Source organism: Diadema antillarum, unplaced genomic scaffold (assembly GCF_040938485.1).
Source record: "Diadema antillarum isolate AM-2024a unplaced genomic scaffold, OU_Dant_1.0 seq00000563_RagTag, whole genome shotgun sequence".
Taxonomy (NCBI): Eukaryota; Metazoa; Echinodermata; class Echinoidea; order Diadematoida; family Diadematidae; genus Diadema; species Diadema antillarum.
The window spans coordinates 1,767,177-1,790,673 of NW_027271502.1; the positions used below are offsets into that span (position 1 = coordinate 1,767,177).

General features: G+C 38.8%; 1 protein-coding gene across 1 annotated transcript in view; it reads left to right on the plus strand.

The window, feature by feature from the left end:
- LOC139735101 (uncharacterized) overlaps positions 1–23,497 on the plus strand; it is a 276,614-nt gene that overhangs the window by 170,981 nt on the left and 82,136 nt on the right. Inside the window, exon 4 of the mRNA XM_071645871.1 lies at positions 1,397–1,647. Within this exon, the coding sequence (XP_071501972.1) occupies positions 1,397–1,647 (251 nt within the window). The remainder of the gene's footprint in view (positions 1–1,396; positions 1,648–23,497) is intronic.

Sequence of the window (23,497 nt, forward strand, 5' to 3'; positions counted from 1 at the left end):
CAGTTTGTACCAATCTGAGATTGTTTCACAATGAATCTGCCAAAAAAAAAACAAAAAACAGACAAGCAAACACCAAGACATGATTTATATATTTGTGAAAATTTCAATGATATCTCCAAAAATATTTCTTGTTATTACATGCACTAAGTGCTGTGTGATTGAAAAGATTTTTTTTTTCTTACTCTAAAAAAGTTTAAAAATGGCATTTTTTTTAAATGTGTTTGTTTACATTCAAACTATTTGGTATGTTGGTATGGTTTAGATAAGAAAATCATTGCATTGACACAACTTTTTGTGTCATGCAATCTGGATAAGAAATCTGTCTCGTCATACGTCTGTGCAGATGATTTTTAGTTTACTCTGGCCCCTCAAAACTTTTCACATAATATCTTCATATTTTTGATTGCTTTCATATGGGGTACTAGTTTACAGATACCAGGATATAAAAGGACTTATGTCATCTATTACAAAACTGGAATAGAAATCACTTAACTCTTTATGTGCCACATTCGCCTGCTCGACTCAGTCGACGGCGTACCAACTTGGCATATTCTGCTCAAACGCACAAACCCGCCCAAACCGATCGATAAATCACCTAATGCCACAGTACAATGAAAGCGTTTCTCGCGATTCCATTCTTGTCGCATGTAGCTTGGATTTTATGCGGTGATTGACTAGCAATCGGTGTTCCCTTCTGGATTTGAGTATAAATTTTAAGTTTCTGTCACTGTTTCACATGCAGAAGTCATTCCTTTGCAGTAATGTAGCTACTGGGCATTTGAAAAAAAAAATCATCGATTTGACATACAATAATACATCAAAGTAAAACTAAAAAAATTTTTCTACAACTTTGCTTACTACATGTGCAGCTTAACAGTAATCAGTAAAAGTTACATAGATTTGAAAATCAGAATGTTTTCTCAAAGTACGACTGCATTGTTGTCTCAGAATAATGTGGCACACTGGGGGTTTCCTCCATGGCACATAAAGAATTAGAAATAAAAGTATGTTTTAGCTTTACAGAAGCTGCAAGTCATCAGTAGACATATATAGGATTGGTGTATTGGGAAGTGCCAATGGACTCTTTTGGAGGCTTTGCTACTCTGGTTCTAGAAGTTGTGCATAAAAAAAAGAGAAGAAAATGTGTCGTTGCATTTGCATTGAGTAGTGCAAATATTAGAGCAAGGCACTGGCACAATTGTTCATCAGCATAAAGGAATAGGAAATTGCTTTTGCATTCTATGGGCAGCAAGCTAATTTTTTATATTTTTGTCTTATTTTTAGATTATGACCTCCAGACAAAACTCATCAGTCAGTTTAAATTTCTGATGTTTATTTTTATCATTCTCCCTGTAATTTGTTTTTCCTATTTCTCTCTTTTCCATCCTGGCTCCAGAAAGCACGAAGGACATTCTCGGTCGGCGACGACCAGCTGATGCGGATTCGGCAGCAGCAGACGACAGCAAAGTCGACGAACTCAAATTCCAACATCTTTGCCTCGGTCAAGGAGGAGGATGAGGCGGGGTCGCCCGCCCAGTCATCCTCCCTGTTGCCGGGGCAACCTGTAGCCAATCAGCAGGAGAGTGCCTTCGAGGACGTCTTCTCGCCCAACTCGTTGACAGAGACGCAGAAGAAAGCCAGAAACATGTAAGCATCATCAAGCTTTCCTGACTTATGTACTCGATGAGAAGTGATTCTTTTCTTCTTCTTTTTTTTTTTATTTCATTTTTTTTTTTGGGGGGGGGGGCAATTTTAGGGTTCCATGACATTTGCTCCTATGACAATTGCTCCCATGAAATATCTTCACGTTAAGCCAAGCATAAATTTTACCCACAAACATAACCCTAACCCTTATCCTAATCCTCACACCAAATTATTGAACCTAAAACCATATCACAACCCAAACCCTAACCCTACACTGTTTGTAAGTCTTTGGACAAAATAACACGAGAGCAATTGTCGCAGGAGCATATGTTTTGTACCCAATTTTTCAAATATCATTAACACAGTCATATTTTGGAGTTTCGACATGAAAATTGGAAGACCCAGACATTTGAGCCTGTGGTGGAGTTATAAATGTCCTGAGGTGTATTTGCAGTAGGCAGAGCTGAGGCATGTGGGAGTGGCCTCTTTGAACTGAGAACCCCGAGACAGACTTGACGGGCATGCAGCAAAGATATAGTACACTGAATGACAGTTTCAATTTTTCTCTCTGTGTTCATCAGGCAATTGAACAAATGTGACCCGCAACAACAAAATTATCCTAAAGTTGCTGACGAGTAAACAGAGAAAATCGAGTTTGACGTCAGATCATCAAAACCTGCAAAACATTCAGATTTCTGTTTTTGACATAATTTTGTAGTCTAATGTATCTTCTATCATCTGCCGAAATTTCGAAGCTAAATGATCAAACGAAAGGCAAGATAAAAGCATTTTTCTGGGCCATGATTTTCCAACTTTCAACGGAACAGAAACGTGTCCGAAAATTTGGAGCTAGTGCCGCAGCTAGACTCTGCCCCTAGCAATGAGGGAGTGATCTCATTGATCAGTGCGTGGCATCCTGGCCACTGATTGGTCGTGCATAGACCACTGGCGCTAAGCTTGAATGAACATCGCGGAGGTTGCTGGGAGCGTACCTTCTATTGTCAAACAGTGAAAACTGTCTTGCTTCCCCTTGATCATAATAGCGTCAGAAGGAAAACTTTGATGGCAGTGTTCTCAAAACACTGATTTTTCTAAACCACTCGACATGCACCAATAAAATCATCCATATCTCCGCAACCAAATACTTTTATGAGTCATGTTATATATGACATTAAAGTGGAAGAGTAAGGGAATAATGTCATGTCATTTTCAGAAAATTGTCCTGGCATGCATGGCTTCCTTGATTGTTGGGTTGCTGATGTTGCTGTTGCTTGTAAGATTGTTTATGTTGTGACGACACGCAGTGCCCCACTTCCATTGTGCTTGGTTTCAGAGATTCAAGAATTGTGCTGTGTGTCCGTGTATGGCTGTGTGTCCATATCCTGCGTGTGTGTTTGTTTTTATGAGGGAAATAGAGGTAGCACTAAAACAAGATTATGTACTTAGAGCACTTTTGGAGAAGCAACAGAGCTGTAGAAGTTTATTCATAACTCAATAGGATGTCATTTTTTAAAGAATAATTGAAATATTTCGTTATGAGAGTAAATTCCTCTTCAGAACATTCAACTTAGCGTAGATATGACAAAGGTACCCTTATAACTGAAGTTTATAAATTCATGATCAATCCATTATTGCACTTTTTAACGAGTCGTAGCCATGAGATTTCATCAATGGCTTTTGTACTTCCCAGATGAGCAGCACTGTGGCTTTGAAGTGGAGGTACAAGTTGTACCAACAGTGACTTTGGTGGAAATTTCCCCCAACAATACAACACTCACCATTGTGGAATCACATTGTTATACTGTTGTGTAGCGGATGTTTTGCTACTTGGGATCGGTTGATATTAATTCTGAGAGGTACTCATCACAGTAGAAATGAGTGGCGACACAGTTCATTTGAGTTTCCATACGTGTGCTTTATTTGAGAGGCGTTTTGGAGGCGATCCTCTCTCTTAGAGCGTCAGAATCCAAGTCCTGTTCTCTGCATGTTATACAACTTGTCAAATCTCTTCATACATTCAATCATGAGTATTACACTGTTGTGACACACTATGAATGGGTGAATGGGGGTGGAGTCTTCATGTTAAAGAGGGGTTTTAATTGGGCAAAACTTTGGTTGTTATAGGAACAAAGGCGGGACTAGTTTTATAGAGGAGGTGGTATTCTTGGATTTGGAATGAACAACAATTCTATGTAATCAATGGGGGAACGGCAGGATGTTTAGGTTTGGCTTAGCCTGGTCGTAAATTAGATGGGGCTAGAAGAACTCAAGGGATGATGAAGGTCGATGACTCACTGGATGAGGTGGAGAGTATTGGTAGGGGTCATTGACTGGTGGAGGTGAACTGGTATATGGGAAGAGGTAGTCATAACTTTGTGTATCATTACACAACAATACTTGTTACTTTTACATACTTAAGCACGCCAGCCAAGTTTGCAATGACCAGACGGAAATGCAAAATTGCAGTGACTCGAGAATGCAGTGTTTTGTCCTTTCCTTCCGAGTGGTTTACATTTTCGATCCACATCATTTGAATACTTGAAGTGGACAGATGTGATTGCTGCATGAGTATGGATGTAATCGCAAGTTGATATGTAACATCTTGTCATTCTTTCTAGGCAGTGAACATTTTGCCCAGGCTCTTTCCAAACACTGCTTCAAATTGTATTCGCCAGTTTCAAAGTAAAATGGACAGAGCAACTTTGAATTGCCATACATACTTGTACATGCAATGGATAAAAAGATTACCACCTGAATGAAGGCCTTGACCAGTCTTGACCAGTGAGTGAGTCCCGATGTGAAGTATACCAAATTGCTGTCCCCGTATCTAGGGCATTTCGTCTGTCTGATTGTGTTTTTACCTCCTCTGTGTCCTCTTCCCCCCTCCCACGTCCTGTAACAAGAGCTCATCTTACTCATCCCGCAAACCATTGGCTCCTTTATCTTGTGTACTCTTCTGTACTCTCATCAAGAGAAAGGAAGAACGATTTCTCTCATTACACTGCAAACATCCCCCAAATGAGGTGGAGGGAGAAAGTAGGAGGGGAGAGATAACGAGAGAAAGAGAGACAGCGAGTATTAAAGGACAAGTTCACCGTCATATATACATGTGGATTGAGTGAGTCATGCAGCAATATTTGTAGAACACATCAGTGAAAGTTTGAGGTGAAGTAGACATCTCATTCGAAGTTTATGAACTTATAAAGTTTCTGTGCAGTCACTGCTAGATGAGAAGACTACTCCAGTGTATGATGTCACATGCATAGAACAGTGTAAAGAAAATGTAGAGAAAATTCAACATACTGATGAACTTGTCCTTTAAGCAGGGAGAATCGTGTGCAGAAGAAATCCTGAGAGCATTACTAGGCTGTATTACTTCACATAAATTTGTTGTCTGCTCACTTTTCTTCCTCTTGCATCAACTTTTCAATTAATTTCCTCCGTTTTTTTTTTTTTCATCTGTTGGTTGCCAGGATTTCTGTTTAGTGAATTTTAAATACACAGAACACTATAAGTCCTGTGCTTCCTTTGTCGTTGTTGGTGATGGTGGTCATATTGTCTTCATCCACCTACAGTGCTATTAAATAAAAAAGGGTTCAAAAGTAAAAATTGTTTTATAATTTGTTCATCATCCCACATCTATCACCCTTCATTAATCATCAGTTAAGGTTGTTCACATGAGGTTTGAATCTTTGAAGCTTCAAATTTTGAGCTAATTTTTAAAATTAGGAATGTCGTGTGAACCTAACTGATACCTTCTTGGTATTTATGTACACTGTTTTCTTATTCTTTTTTGTATTGCTGCCCGTGTAATATTCCTACAGGATGATAGTCTTTTGTTCCCCCCCCCCCCCCCCTTTTCATTGGGAGATATTCTGTCTGCTACCTGCCTATACTTTCATTGTTCAAAGTATTTCAATTTCAAGGTAACATTTAATTTCTTCAATACCAAAGCATTACGATTAATGATATACACTGGCAATTTATGTACATTAAAGGAGGTGTAAGCATGGCACCAAAAATCACAGCACACCTATACAATAAACATATTTACTGATAGAATTCAATGACCCCCCCCCCAAAAAAAAAAACCCAACAACAAACAAACAAACAAACAAACAAACAAACAAACAAACAAACAAACAAACAAAACAATAAAAAAAAAACAAAAAAAAAACAAAAACCAAAAACCCAACAACAACAAAACAAACCATCAGTGCATGTATACTGATAGGGAAAATTATAAGCACTGTATAGTTATAAACTGAATTCATTCACTCTCAAATATAATTTTAATTATAATTATATTTTTTCATGTGTTTGAGATTATATCTTTCTACCATCTCCTGATCAAGAACATTTTCTATTAAATTAATTTCATCCATGAAACATTTATTTTTGCTGTTTTTTTTTTCTTCATAACAGGTCAATATTTCATAGGTCTTGTTAGGTATGTCTTAGTGATTTAAATGAAATAAAATATTTCAGACAACGTGCACATTACAAACAAATTCAACTTTAACTGGTATGCATGTTGTATTTGTATCTGAGGCTGGCTTTAATACCCTACAGAGGATTACTTCTCTCATTTTGATCCTTTCCATCATCACTGCTGAATTTAAGTATCATAGGTTTGCAATGGCTACCCCTCCTCCTGAAAAAAGAGACCAGCAAAACTAAATAAAGCAAAACACAATCATTGATTTAGTACAAATTATGTAGAAAAAAAAACACAACTAAATCACTGTTCTCATTATCTCCTGGATTAACTTCAGCATCATTTTTCATGGATCTGAGAGAGAGAGTTTTGCCTTTTTTCTCTCTCTCCTGTCCTGGGGATGAATATTATTAAAATGAGCCTCACTAAAAACACACTAAAAAACTGGCCATGCAGTCTTCCCATATATTCCTTCGATCGATCCCAACTTGAATATGTCCACGTTGAAATGAATCCTACACTGCCCGAGCAAAAAGTAGCCGGACAATTTTATATAATTCACTTGGTTGGAGGGATATATGTTGAGGGAGCCGAGAAACACTGGTAATAATATGGTCTTTTGTTGCACCCAGAGATCGAATGGAAGAGACACAGGGACACGCGCCCGGGGTAAGAGAACGCAACTTGTGCTGGGACTGACCGGCGTGTTGCGTCTTGTTTGCGGGAAATGTAATACAATCAACTCGCATCCTGCACACACGCGAAAGGTCAGGCCTGACAAGTGCGGTGCGTAAAAGATGCGATTTTGACGAGAATTTGTCCCCCCGCGTAATTTGTCGTTGTCTGCACGCGATGCAAGTGGTTTTCATTTCCTTTTCCTCCTGTTCTCTGTTTTTTTCTCCTCTTTCTCTCTCTATCTCTCTACCTCTCCCTTCTTCTCTCTATCTGTCTGTCTGTCCGTCTGTATGTATGTATGTCTGTCTTTCTCTTTTTCTCTCTTCTTCATGTAAATGTTGCTGAGGTGCATTAGGGCGGCAAACTGTATGGGTTTTCCTTTGATGGACCTCAATGTACCCAGATTGTGATTCTGTAGAGTTTTGAATTCTTCACGTGTCTTGACATATTACCCAAGGGACTGGCCTGAGAAGGGAAGGTGGGGGTGGGGGGGGGGGGAAGGAGATAGCAAGACGAAAAGAGATTGGGAATATTAACACCATTGAGTGTTCTGTGTTGACAGCTCTCATTAGCTGAATCTAATCAAATAAAGCTTTTCTTTTAAACCTGTTGAGGACAGACTGATTTTGCTACAACACGCATTTCCCATAGACACCTGCCCGAGTATTCTCAGGACTCGTCCTCAACGGGTTGATATTAGATTTGTCTGTAAATGCAATGTCCTGAAGTCAGAACAGTATATTGTGTTTCTTCCTTTATTAAATACATGAAGAGTTTGTTCGAAAAAACCGATAAGTCCATATTTGCCAAATGGAGATATTTGCGATTAAAGGTCAAGAAAAATAAAGAGAATAAAAGAAAATTTTTGCTTCTTTTGACCATAACTTTAAAAATGTACCTTTATATGTAGTGACCAATATATCATTTAAAAGGTATTATTTTGTACTTTATGACAGAGACCGTACTTCAAAATCTTCAAAAATGGACTTATCGGTTTTTGCGAACAAACTCTTCACAGTCATGTATCCCCTAGATCTCCATAATCCTTAGAATACTCGTTTGCCTGGAAGTGCGACAGAGCAAGACGTCATACGTGGACGGGACCATACGAATGTAGGACTATTGCTGTGAAATTAAACTACGCAATAGATAGAAAAAAATATCCATTGTCACATCTTTCAATTTATGCTGAAAGGCCTAACTGTACATACTTGCCATGTCACTTTTGTACAGATTTGATTTAACTCAGATTGTGTAGATATGTCTGTCTCCAGCAAGTTTTCCGGAAATTTCTAGTATATTCTTGAATATCTTTTGCCTTGAATATGATTTTGTCGCACGATGAATTTCTGCTAACATTAAATTGTCATCCTCTTTCTGTTTTTTGTTTTTTTGAGTAGAAGAAATATCCCTACGTTATGGGTACTGAATATCAAGAAAGCTACCAGCATATACATGTAATAGTATTGGGAGCTGTCAGGTTCTACACAGTTATGTGGTATTTGCTCGACAGATTTTTTTTTTTTTGCCTCATTTGATAAAAAAGAAGGAAAAAAAGAATCCTTAGATTGCACCGCACCGTTTCTGTTGCCATGGAACCGCAAATTATGTAAACATCAGCAAAAATGTAAAGATGAAATTTGATAAATAAATGGATGCACTGAAAGCCCCTGAAAGTCAATTTTAAATGCGAGAGGTTCTGCAGAAGGAGCGGGGGGATGAAGAAAGAAATGGCGCACGCCCGTATGTACCTCTAATCTTCATTTTCACTCACATCTAGCTTGCGTTACCAGGCAGGCATTAAGAAGAGAAGACCCTCAGATGCGTTCATGTTAAAGCTTCTACCTCACAATCGAGGCCGCGTAGAGCGGAGATGCACAGATCCTGAGCTTGACTGGTTATCATATTTCCCATTTGCTCTGAGCCGATGTCTTTATACCAGCAAGTGGCATGAGGAAACACTCCATCCATTTTGTGTGACTGCGGTCATCTTTTATGACGAGATTATTCTGAGTGAATTCTAAGGATGAAGTGAAAGTACAAAATGTAAACTCTTATTCCAGTTCAAACTGATAGAAACCTAACCTGTAGTACTGTTTAAAGTGACAGAAGACCCATAAGAGAAAATATATCAAAGTATTGTATATATTTTTAATGTATATTGGAAAAGTAATTGAAAATAAAAGTAAATAAATGACAATAATATTTGTGTATATATAAATATATGTATGTATATTTGCCTTCTTATGCATACATAAAAACTTACATGTACAGTGTACATAAACATTGTACACTCATACATACATACAAACATACATACATATGCACAGATATGCACAGATGGAATAACATAGAGGTAGAGACAGACAGACAGACAAACAAACAAACAGAGAGACCTGTCTGTTGAGCATGCCGCATGTTATTAATGACAGAAGACATTGATAGGATTTAATTTTCTTCCATTGCGTGTCACTACATGATATACTCAATGGATTGGCCAATAACAGGGGGGTGTTTCATAAAGCTGTTCGTAAAGTTACGAACAACTTACGAGCGACTGGTGATCAGTTCTTGTGCTGAATTATGGAAATTCTGATAAATATAGCACATCAGAACTTACCACCAGTCGCTCGTAAGTTGTTTGTAACTTTACGAACAGCTTTATGAAAGGGGGCCCTGGTGTGAGAAGTGCTTGCTATTAAAAGTCAGTTTATGATGGATGTTAGCATCTGTATTTAAAAGCAATTCTGAAGCTCTGGAGGATCATCCAGAGTGATATATATAGTTTTTGATGTTTTACATTGTATTCTTGTTGTTTCATTTTGTAATACTAATTATCTTATGTTTCAATGCTGCCTTGTGTTTGCAAGAGAAAGAAATTGATGTTCCGGGCAGATATTGCAGCTTGATCCTGAATCAGATATTGTCGTGTCTTGTGAAACCTCAAATGCACAGACAAAAGTGAATGGACAGCTGAACACACACACATACACACACACACCCACACCCCACCCCCACTCCGACACCCACACCCCAACACCCACACACGCACCCACACACACACACACACACACACACACACACACACACACACACACACACACACACACACATAAATGAAGAGTATAAATGATGTCTGCTTGGTGTATACATTGTCATCTATTATATTCATCCCTTCACTTTGTAATTTTGAATGATGATTTTTTTTTTCTTTGTTCCATTCCCCCACCTGAATGTTAATTTGTCACGATGAGTCAAATGCTGTGTTGGTTATGCTGAGATGACAGAGAGCCCCCCCCCCCCCCCCCCCATACTCAACAGCAGCACAGAAATCAGGAATTGATAAATGATGGGTGTATTTTGTTATTTCTTGCCTCAAAATGTTTTAAACACCTTGACATTTCCCTCTGGTATGCATGCAGGTAAAGGCGAGGCTTCCTTTCTTTAACATTACCCCATTGTTTGGCTTAATCAATGTTACCTTGCGTCGTCTGCTTTCTTGCTTTCTTTTTTTCTCTCTCTCTCTCTCTGCTGGCAAGCTCCATCCATGATTTTTTTTTCTTTTCATGTCGTCATGTGAATTCCTGATCGTCTTGCTCGTCTCACAAGCATCCATGTGAAAATTGAAATCTCCCTTCCACCAGAGTAGAGAAGAAGATGAAGAGGCTGAAATAAAAAAAGACCTATGCAAAGGAGTGTGGCAAGGTACACAAATACACTTGTCAATAAATGTGAAAGGTAACATTCCTGTTGTTTGTTTGTCCCCCAAAAAAACAACAACAAACAAACAAACGAACTTTTAAAAAGGTGCCATAGAATCAACAAGGAAGGATATTATTCAGTGTTTTAGCTGTAGCTGTGATAAAAATCATGGGCATACATACTCAGGTTAGACCAACAAACTCCTGATTGCTTGACAGGTGTCATATCAGGGGTGAATCCAGGAATTTTTCTGGTGGGGGGGGGGGTCGTAATCACAATTTTTGGACCTTTACCTTTGTGAGGGAGCGGAGCGACCGAGCGGGGGGAGGGTGTGGGAGGGGGGTGTCCCCCTCCCATGGTAGGGAGTTCTTGAATTTTATATCTTAAAGTGGGGCCATATGGTGCATACAAAAGTGACTTTTTTTCCTGTTGTATATAGGGTAAAAAGCCCTCGAAAAACAAAAATGTCTTTTACAAAAAGTGGACCTTTTGAAATTTTTTTTTTTTTTTTTTTGGGGGGGGGGTCGTACGACCCTCCTGACCCCCCCCCCCCCTGCATGTACACCCATGCATATCTACTAGACTTCAGAGCTTCCGCCCGATTATATAGTCACACTAATGTCGATGAAGGGTAATTTGTCAATTAGTTGCAATAAGAACAATCTGACTCAAGAGTCATTAATTTGAGTGACTGAGTGGTGTTCATAGTGCTCAGCAAAAGTGGTTGCTCTAGCACTGATGATTGTACAGTAATTAATCTCGGCCTGTTAGGTATTTAAAGGAAAGAGCCACATGATTTGACATTAACCCATTGAAAACCGGCCCTGAGTATACTTGGGCAGGTGTCTATATGGGAAAATGTATGTTATAGGAGAATCAGCTCAGCCTCGACGGGTTAAATAGAGGGAGAGGAATAGTTCAGCATCATTGATGAGACACGGAAACTGGGATATTTGTTTGGAAACAAATAACTTGGCAAGCAATGCTTCTGTCATGGGAAGTTGACTCTTCCAAGGTAGCCAGTGACTTCTGTATTAATTGGCTAATGTACTGATATCTAGCTGGTGAAGAATGCTCTCAAATTAACAATTAAGTTGTGACACCAAGAATTACTGGCATTTTGTTTTGACACACACACACAAAGATTTATAATTCTGGATCCAGATATCGGGTGACATTGTGTAGATAAACAATGTTAGCAGTAAAGCATGCGATTGAATTGAATATGATATAGTTGAAATGTTAAGGAGACATAATTTGTCTCCCTATGGTCGTGTATCTCCAAAATAAAAGTAATTATTAGCATACAATGTCTCCCTACAGACCTCTGGATATCTTTTTCATGTCGGTATACAGATGTTACATGAAAATTGGATTATATTGATGGACAGAAAGAGAGAGAAAGAAAGAGAATGAAATAGAGAAGGAAAAAGGAAGGGAAAAGGGAACGGAGAGGGATAGACAAAAAAGTAAAAAAGAGATAGCTCAAAAAAGAAAAGAGATGTAGAAGATGGATAAAGAGAGGGGGAGAGAAAAGGGAGGGATGGAAGGAAGACATTCGGAAAGAGATAGCAAAACTTCGAGCTGAATATCCATTTGATATAAAGAGAATAAAGATGCATCGATGTTATACTTTGTCTGTATTTTGAAGATAAAAAAGATAGCATAATATGAAATAGGGACAAGATTGAAAGAGACTTGGTATTTATAAGTTTAAATCATTATGATGAGGGGAAATAAGAAGAGAACTCTTGTCTGTTCTGAAGAAAGCTCTTCAAACTCTTGTTTTTTGTTTGTTTGTTTTTTGTTTTAGCCGTGATTCAGATTCGTAGCACAAAAAAGCAAATGGACTAATGCATCTGTCCAAATGATTTCCAAGCTCTGTCGGGTGAGATGTGTAATTTCTTCAGTGATGTCTTTACCACTATTTTTTTTTTCTTGTTAAGTGTATGACTATTTTAAGAAACATGCTTAGGCATTTGTTCTACTTTTAAGACAAAAAAATTCAGGTCACCCAGATTCACAAATTGGGTCTTTCGTGGATCAGCAAGCCAGATGTGTTCGGTTGTGGCACCATTTTGTACAAAGCCATTCCTGATTGATCTACTTAATATACATATCTGTATCAGGAGAAAACAACATCAACAACAACATCAACTTGAGAAAACATTCATGAATGATTACAAATGGGATAAACTCATTATACTGTCTCTGTGCTCAAATTGTGCATTTTTATCAAACATTTTTCGTCTTCTCAAAGTTATATGTCTTTGTGCAATTTTGAAAAATGTCTTTGGAAATGATAGATGACTGGCATTTTTGAGAAAACCAATATTTGCTCAAGAATTATAATGAGTTTGATTCAGTAAGGTCATAACAGATATTGCATTTTTTAGAGGTGTAATATGTGACCCTGCATCACAAAACCAACAAAATGCGCCATATATGGATTTTTAGTTAAGGGCAGATTCTGAAAAAGCAGACTCTAAGCTTTAAAATGATGTATAACTCAATTCAGATCAAAATTTTAGAAAGGAAGCACATACTCTGGAAAGTGTGAACTGAGAAAAGAGGCTCTGAAAGGGTCTATTCAAGAGCTTAGTCTTTACCAAGCCGTGCTGACTATGCGATGAATGGGACAAAAAACAGGATATAACCCACTGGAGCTACAATGTAAAACACTGAAGAAATAATCAAATTGAGCTGAAATTAAGCGTGCTCTATTCACACATTCTGTCCGTAACTGATGCCAACTTTCAAAGCAGTTACTTAGCATAATCTTTTCAAAAGTTATTAGAGTTGAAAGTGAAGAATGTGCAAAGGACTGTCAAGAAATGAATAGGGGCCTCTAAGACACACTGGATCACACTACTCTAACAAAAAAAAAGGGTCGTAGAAAAACTGCTAAAAACAGACTTTCCCATTCATTTTATGACCCCAAACTTACATATTCTAAATGGAGAAGAAGAAAATCTCTTTCAGAAAATACTGGAAACTCAAAATCGACTTTGTTGACCTGTTCCACCTTTTTTGAGTTCTCACGTAAAATCAAGGGGTGTGACTTTTTGTTCGTTTTTTGATGCACAGTCACATATAACACTTGATATCCCTCCAGGAGTTATGTTTTCAAAAAAGGGCATAGCACAGTGGGAAAATATTGTTTTAAAATTGAAACAAAATTGAGACACACACACACCCAACAAAAAGAGCCTTTGACTAGACTTACTTTCATTTTTATTGCCATCCTCCATGTAAAAGCTACACTACATGCTTATCCATTACAGAAGCTGAATAATACCAACCTTTTGCAGAATGTATGAGGAATATATGCAGATTAAAATCAAAAGCGTAGTACAGAGATAGAGAATGAGATAGGATAAACTCGCAATAAAAAGGAGAGAAATAAAGGAGGAATTCAGAGATCATCTTGAGAGCACAGTATGTGAGCGTCTTGTCAAAGCCAGACAAATATATTAGTATCAACAATGGATGAATTGAATTGCCCAGTTTATTGCTGCGGGCTGTCAATTTTCTCCATAGTCCAACCCAGGTAAATGTTTAATACCTGCCCGCAATTTGACGCATAACTGACGTCAAGCGGCCGTCTCCTCGCGCTCCTGATGTTTTCCCAGGTTGTTGTTGCTCCCTGCACCTCATAACTAATCGCCAAGGCGACCTCATCCATTCATTGCCCATGAACGGAAGAGGAGGGGAAAAAAAGGGACACAAAACAAACAAGCAAATAAATAGAGTATATAATGTGCATTCCTGATGCTTGGCAGAGAAAACAGGTTGCAAAGCATTCCTCGTAATGTTACTTTCCTTTTTGTCGTCGAGCAAATGTACGCAAAGAACTTTTCAAGCAAGTCAGCATATCACACTTGTCTCCCTTGAATGTTAAATGGTGCACCTTTCTCCTATACAAGACCTTCTCAGTCCCTACAGTATATCCACATTAACCCGTTCCATGCCGAATTCTGAAATCCCCATAGATTAAATACACAGGCCGCCAGGTTCATGTAGGGAATGGGTTAATTTGAAGGTATCAGAGGTTGGGTAACCCGAGAGAATGCACACAAGTCTTTTTGCATCTGAAATTATTAAATACACTTAACATGACATTATGATGTCTACCTTAACAGTATATGTGCTCGTTTTAGTTTGCTCTCACCACTTGTCATTTTCACAAAATGTTTCTCAAAAATCGCAGCGATATTAAACAGACATAACTTCTTTGGAATTGTTAACTTGTTGAGGACAAGCTGATTTTGCTATAACACATTTTTCCCCATAGACACCTGCCCGGGTATACTCAGGACTTCTCTTCCATGGGTTATTGGAAAAGTCGACATTTTTTAGCAGTGTGGAAATCTTCCTGCAACCAGAAACTTCGCGCAAAAATGAAAGCACGCGAAAATTTATGCCTGGTGTATGAACCACTATGTAATGTGTTGATTCTGCAGACTAAAAAACATACAAAATTCATTTTACTCGCCCGAATGTGAAGGATTCCTCACGCAAAAATATTCAATTTTACAGTAATCAAATTGGCCTCCATTTATGATGTATATGATCATCTTAACATACCATATCAGTAAGTTGGCAGAGAGCCAATCAGGTTTGAAGATATACATATTTTTGCTGTTGTTGTAGTAATTGCCGTTCATACATATGTTCTCCTGTATTCAATATTTGTTTAGCAATATACAGCATGTGTTGGATATCTTGTACTTGTCCAGGTTTTTTTGTTTTGTTTTGTTTGTTTTTTTTTGGTTTGGACATATTCTACCTGGCCACTATAAGGAAGCACTGAAATGCTTCCGAGCCAGTTGTCATGGGATTCATTGCTTTACAGCCCCTGAAAGACTCGACAATGAGGTAAAGTGCCTGGCCTCAAGGCACAATCGCCAATGCCAGAGGACTTGAACCACCGACTTCACGATTGCGAGTTTGTGGCATTATCCACTGAACCACAGTAGCTTGATTGTTTGATTGTAAGATACAAAAACAAAAAAAAAGTTAAGAGGTACCACGTATAGCACCTCATGACTATAATGCAAAGTGACCATTCTATCATGAAATGCTGTTGCTCTCTAAAAAAAACCCACAGGATGTCACATGAATTGATTTTCGTGGTTTTTCAGTCTGATGGTCATGGCATACAGTTTGCTTCTTGTTTGATTTGACTCACTTTGTCCATGACTTCTTATCTGTTTCATGGCTTCTAACTATTGTAAACCGATGATGAGCGGTCACGCTACACACACTGCACATGAAGAGTTTGTTCGCAAAAACCGATAAGTCCATTTTTGAAGATTTTGAAGTACGTTCTCTGTCATAAAGTACAAAATGATACCTTTTAAATGATATATTGGTCACCACATATAAAGGTACATTTTTGAAGCTATGGTCAAAAGAAGCAAAAATTTTCTTATTATTCTCATTATTTTTCTTGACCTTTAATCGCAAATTATATCTCCATTGGCAAATATGGACTTATCGGTTTTTGCGAACAAACTCTTCACATGCACACAGTTCCTTTGGTGGATGCAGTTGTTTAATTGCAGCTAAATCCAGATATATTTCTGACAAGTTACTACGGTATTGTCACCTAGCTGGTTCTCACTTGAACTCTCTTCTCTTTTCATTCAAACGAAGCTTATGTTATTTTAGATTGTTGTTGCGTCTTGGCAACAATGCAACATAACGCAATACAATTTCGCACAACATAACTCATGGTAACATTCACATACGGCTCGAAGCTTAATACGTCACAATCCAATATAAGCATAACTAAGGTCCTCTCTTTGGTTTTTGTGCTTTATTTTCATCCCTCCAAAGATATTCAAAGGGATGAATATAGTTTCGTGAAATCCATGCCCTAAATAGTTATGGCCGATTCTTTTTCATCTTTATTTCTTTTCTTTTATTTGTGTGTGTCTTTTTAATTTTTGGTAGCAATTTGGAAGTGTGAATGATTATCAAAGCAACATGCCACAAGAAAGGCATCACTTTAGAAGTGCATCGTAGCAGGTCAAATGGTAGGGCTTGAGGTAATTGATTTGGCTAGAGTAAGAGAGAGAACAATTTAATTTAACATATAATAACTCATTAGTCTGAAGTCAATATCGAATGTTGACAGGTACACTGTAGTATAGGAATCTAAAGAATTGTAGGATTACTCGGATACAATCCTGCTTCGTGCTGCCACAAGCAATACTTATCTGATTCCTACTGATCATGAGTTGTACAACATGGCTTCTTTTTTTTGAGTCTACTGCAGATGGAAAAAAAAAATACAAAAACAAGGATTTCAAACTTTTACAATTCTTCAAAAGATGCATTGCATTTACTTTCTGTTTCTATAGATGCTGTGTTAGGACATGCGCAAGAAATAGGTCGTAGACCTTTTACCTGTTAAGGACTAGTCCCGAATATACTCGGGCAGGTGTCTATGTGAAATGCATGTTGTAGCAAAATAACTCTGTCCTCAGTGGGTTAATTTAGTGCCTTGCTTGCATGTACATGTATCTCTACCTTTGACAGCATAGAGCATGTTCACACGATGAATTCTGTCAAACCAAATGGCAAACTTCGCTGGCCATTGAGCTGTGCCCCTTGGTAAGCAAAACACATAGAGCGTCCAAGGTTATATTAGTACAATACCCCTTTATCCACAGAATTGAAAATGTTTGTATTCAAGAGGGGTAGGGAGTCTTGTTTTGCAGTGAAGAAGCTTTTAATGCTTGTTTGAAATGTATTTAATCACTCCATCACACTGTGACAATATATCATTCAGGCAGCTGTGTAATGAATTGGCAAACCACATTTCGGAAGTGTTGTTGCCTGCAGATTAAGCTCCAATCTGTCTTGGGAGTGACTCTGCAACGTTATATCATTTTCACAGTCAAGCGCACATCCGCGAAGACAAAATTATGCGACTGACATTTCTATCGGTGCAGTCGAGAGCGCTGCCGCTTGGCACGATTCTGCGTTGGATCTTTTTTCTTCTTCTTCTTCTTCTTCTTCTTCTTCTTTTTTCTTCATTCATGAAGAAAGCGTTGTGCAAAGTTTATGTTTGATCAAGTGGATCACAGCTATGTCAACTTCCCCAGTCTTCAGCCTCCCTCCGTATTCTTCAGTCACAGTCACCATCGACATTCACGGCACACGCTCGCCGATTTCTAAGCAATAGAGCTGCTGTTGATTTTGGGGATGGGCATGTGGGGGGGGGGGGGGCAAGTCACTGTGCAAAGTTAAATGTTTGATTGATGTGAGTGCATTTTCATTCTATGAGAAGGTAATGTTCAAAGACAATTGAGAGGACCACCCACAAGAAAAAGAACTGCAATTTGTGACAAATCGGAAAACACATTATTTCGTTTTAAGAAAAACCATTGTGGAACTTCCATAGCATCCTTTGCCGAGCAGTGTCTTGCAAATCCTACGATGGCCATTTCTTGTCATAAGTTCATTGTTGTTTTAATCTGAAAATTGCTTTTAATGATTTGGCATAGACGCTCTTTACCCATCTGATCAGCAAGGATTAATAATCTACACTGTGAAACTTTACAGTATGACATTTCCATAGGATACTTTGCGGTGTGCGATGGAAGCGAATCTCCTTTAATGCATAAAACTTGAATCTTTGTTTCTCTTTATAGCACAGTGTGGTCACCGTCTTTTTCTTTGTCTTCAACTTTCACTACATACAACTTATGAACCATACTGTTTATTCAAATTAGGGAATTCTTGCATTGATTTTTTTTTTTTTTTATTGCGACTGACTGACATTCATTGATTAGAATAAATAGGCAGTACCTGCTGGTATGAGGGATAAGAACTATCACTGGCCATTGGGTGGGTGCTTAGTCTGCATGGTAGAAATGACACCTATGTAGCAATCAGGAGGTCATGGGTTCAAATCCTTGCCGAGTATGCATGTCCATGCTTTTTTTTTATCATGGCTACTAGTGAAATACTGAATAATTTGTGCTTGTTTACGTTTGTGAAGGGCACATTGGTCAATCAGTTGCAATGACTATACTGTTATGACATCACACGCACATTTGCACCTGGGAAAGTTGCAGCTTGGCTGAGCTGTCGTGTAGCGTATTTGCAAAATCGCTTGTAAGGTAGAATGGAACAAAGGACACAGACATTCCAGGTTGGTTGTTTCCTGCTCATTGCGGCATCTGAAAACTCCCTGATGTCAGGTGTGATATCAACCCATTGACTTTGGGTATTATATAACACGGTGCGGGTGCAGTGTGATGGTGTACTCGGTGCCCGAATAGCGAATAGCGAATAGCGAATACTTCTATGTGAACGCAGCCTAATGCAGCAGGATCGGCATCGACACACATTTGCAGTGATATCTTCAGAGAATAACAAAATGCAAGCTAAAAATTGTATTTGTCAGTGATCCCTAATGTGCAATGACTAATTTCAGAGTGGTTGTGCTTCTTCTTCTTCTGATGTTGTAGCATCTATTCAACAGATTAGATTCTGTTGATATTACTGGGTCTATTGGTCTATATACATTATGTAATAGTCAATTTTTACCTGTGTTACACCTTCTAACCATGGACCTACTACACACATGGACTAGTAACGAATGTCTTTCTTTGATCCCATCGTCACAGCCGCCACCTGATTATGTGCATCTTAATGAGTACATTCAGGTGCTTGGATAATGAGGATTGTGCAATCGCACATCGTCACTGACAAAAGAACATTTCCCTCATCGCGGTCTTATTTTGCTGAGGTGCCTTTTCAGACTCAACTGTCTTTGAATAAGCACCGATGAAAGGGAGCAGCAAACCCGAAAACATGATAGCTTTCCCGTCACAAAACTGAAAATTACTGAAGTGGACACTTGTGGACAAGCATGCAACATGCCGTAATGATGGGACATACATTGTACGTGTCGTCTATGGTTACTGTCCATGTTTATTCTGGAACAGTGTGTGAAAAATGGGGAAAAAATAGATTACAAATCACTACCAACCTGCCAAAGTAATTGCATTCTCTTGTAAAGTATGCGCATTTCGCAAATGAAATTACTTGAGTGATAATTTCCCAATGTACACTACAACTGCACATGCATTTTCTTGACTTAAGAGAATTACTGTCAACACATGTACTTCTTAGATTTCTCAAAGCGCTGTCTTGTTTTTATCCAGGCTGGCTGTCGGTGGTGATGATAAGATCAATGCAGGAAAGCATGTTTAAAATGCTTGTGTGCCACTTTTTAACAGAAACAGGTGCATGAATTAATTAATGAATGATGAAGGTCCATGTTTAGTAGGTCCATGTTCTAACTGTGAGAGCATTGATGTAGACCAGCCGAAAGTTATGTAATGTATTACAGATCCCCGGCATGGCGACTGAAATACGGGATACTGGCATCTTGTTAGATTGTTTCTGGCCAACCAATCAACAATTCTATCAAGTCCCGGGCCTTGACTTGTGCCGTTTGTGCCTCCAAGCCGTCTTTCTGTTCGATGGCAACGTCGTGCATTATTTATAGCCCTACGCTTTTAGTGTGCGGGGCATTTATGCCTCTCAAAAATGTGGCTGTGTGTGTTCACTAAAGTGTGTGTGTTGCCCCTGCTTTGGGTGTTGTGTGTATTAGCTTTTAAGTGTGTGTGTGTGTGTGTGTGTGTGTGTGTGTGTGTGTATCTCTCTCTCTCTGTGGCCAGTGGGGAAAAAGAAGAAGGGGAAAAAAGGAGGTCTACTATAATTACATTGATGTGTGTTTCTTCTGCAACCATGCATGCACAGATTGTGCCAATATTGACATAAAAAGTAGTTGATGCATGCAGCGCTTTGTGCCTTGACAGAGGGAGAAATATAGAGACTGATTTGTTTTTGTCTTTTATATGCTTTTCTGACAACACACAACTCACCCACATACTTAATTTTCCAATTTCTTGTCTGTCTTTCTTTTTTTTTTATCAGTGGTATTTTTCTCTCTTCTAGCACACTTCTTTTATCTGTGTAAAATACACATTAAGATGCCTTTTAATATTACTTGTCAATCATTTTTTTTTTCATTCCTTTCTTTCCTACCTCCTTCTCACTCTTTATCCCTTTCTCAGTTTCTAAAATGCTACTTACCTCCTGCTGTTTAAAACATGTATATCAACAGTGAAATATGTATATCTGTTATATATATATATATATATATATATATATATATATATCATATTATAAATATAAATTATATATATATATAAAAGTGTGTATTATTAAAACACATGCATAGAGGGAGAGATAGAAAGAAAAGAAAAGGCTGCATTCAAATGAAGATTTCTTTTATTTCAAATATACTTCAGAATACATCTATACATATTCATATTTGTGCATAAATATGAATATATTGGATGTGTGTATCTATACCCTATTCTCATAATGTCAAACATATTCCTCTTTTCCCAGTCTCACAATTGTTATATCTTACTGCCTTATTTAATATGTCACACTCTTATTCTGTCATCCTTCCATCCCACAGTTCTCTCTCCTTTCTCCATTTCATCTACTCACTTTAATATTCTTTCTTTATTTCTCTTCTCCCCTTCTCTCTCTCTCTCTCCCCTCAGTCCCCTCCCCCTCCCTTCTCCTCCCCCTTTCTTTCAATGTGTGTGCCCTTGTGTTTGTGTGTATTTTGTGTGTCAGTTTTGTGTGGTTTGTGTGTCAGTTTTGTGTGTATTGTGTGTCAGTTTTGTGTGTCTTGTGTGTGTGTCACACAAATGTCTGTATCTCCCTCCCCCCTCTCTCTCTACCCATTAGATATGTGTATATGTTTCTCTTTCATTCTCCCCCATCTCGTTCTCTCTCTCCCTCTCTTCCATTCATTCCTCACTGATCGGTATGTGGGATGTACTCCACAGCTTGTGGACGGCCAATGCGTAGCAGCGCAAGCATTTGGCTTAGCTCAGCTGCCGAGTGTACATTCCACTGTTCCCACGTTTCCCTTTTTTTCCGTTCGACTGTCTTATGGGTTGCGCTATTTCCGCTTAAGCTTTTTTTTCTCTTTATTCCTGCCCCCCTTATCCAATACCTCCCTCTTCTTCCCTGCTGCTACGATGCGGGCCGCCGCTGTGAAATTGTGGTGAAATAATCATAATCAGGAGTAGATGTGAAGTTAGAAGCAGCCAGCATTTTTAATCTTTGGGTAGAGTGTGTGATCCGTGGCAGCTTGGAGCACAGGACTGGGTTTTTCGTTTCACCTGCGATGCACTGACATTACAGTTTGTACATCTCTCTGCCGATGTGGTAATTTACCCCGTTGCGTTGGAGTCGAGCTGGTCTACAAGGAGAAGAAGAGGGGGAAAACACACGACCGCATCACTGCAGTGGAGGATTCGTGTGTGCGCGCGAGTCTGTGTGTTTTTTTCGTGTGTGTACTCTTTACCTTTTTGGCAAGCGTTCCATCATCGGTGCACATCTTACGCGCTGTGGGGCGAAGCAAGGCGATTCCAGGAGGAGGACACTACTGTGAGGCACGCCATCTCATTTGCTTCCTACATCATCATCACCATCCTTGCGTGATTGTTTTTTTCTTTTCTTCTTCATATCCTGTGCCATAGACGCAAGATGCAGGTAATAAGACATTTGATTATCTGCATACTATGTCTTTCAGTATACTATGATTTCGTTGAGGTTTGGTTATCTTTTTTTTTCCCCCAATACTCTTCTCACATTGACAGAGACCATCTTCATCTTTGCAATGTACCCTTCACGTTGAAAGTTAACCACAGTGGGCCTGAAGTGTTGTGTGCATGGGGTGCCTGTTCAAAATGCAATTTTCTGTAATTCGGTTGAATCCACTCGCCAGGAGAGTATGCTGCCGGGGTGAAAATATGCAGAGGTGTTCTCTGGATTCATCGTCAAGGCCGAATTGAATCATGTGATTAGCTCTGTGCGCTCTAAGAATCTGCAGCCATCTAATTTACGTATACAACAATGCCCTGATGTTCATACTTGCCTGTTATTACACATATCGCTGTCGACACAGCCCTACAGAAACCTCGACCAATACTAGGAGAACGAGACGTATGCTTCAATTTCTTCAGTGTGTAGAAAAACAATGAGTACAAATTTGCATGATACACATTTGTATCAATCGAGATAGCAACACTTTGCCTACTTCTAATGTAACCCACGATGCAAGCCCTCATTAATGACTGCAAATGTACAAGTTCAGTGTCTTTTTGTTTCAAAACAGTCTAAGTGTAAACATGCAAACATAAAATTGTCCATTCAGTGATTGTAGGAACCTACTGCACACCGCAATCACAAATTTAACCACTCGCCACTTTGTTGGGAGATGTTGATTCGTGAAATATTAGAGTCACTAAATTTATGTTGTATACAATACTGATACTACAGGCTTAGAAATTCCATGTACAACGTATATTCCATGGTATGAGATTTCTGAAGAACATATTTGATAGACATTATTATTTTCACACAATGTCTGTAATCATTGTAGTTTTGTACTTTGATGATTGACTTGAAAAGTATGACGTGCGTCCACAAGACACTTAATCTTAAAGATCTAATTTTAAAGCGAGTCCTGCTCGATGATTCAACCACAGAACTGGAAAAGATACAATGAACGTGCATTGTAAACACAGCACATCAGCGATTAAGCTCGTTTAGTGCAATGATACGGTATCGAGCAACAAGCACTAGAGATTGACCTGAATGGTGAGGGGGGAATAAAGTTCATGGAGAGGTCATGATAACTTTTGAGTTTGTTGATTATTGTGTCAACACAAATCTAAACTAAACCAGTGGCAGATCCAAAAGGGGGGGGGCACACCGGCTAAAACAAAAGAAATAAAGAGACAAAAATGGGGGGGGGGGCATGTGCCCCCGTTTTAATTTTGTAGAGGCGCCTCCCCTTTACGGAATTCCTGAATCCATCCCTGCTAACCACCCCCCCCCCCCCCCCCCCCCCCGCTTCCCCGCTTCTTGAGGATAGATCATAAACAATATTATAAAGATGTCTTCTGGTTTCGATCATTG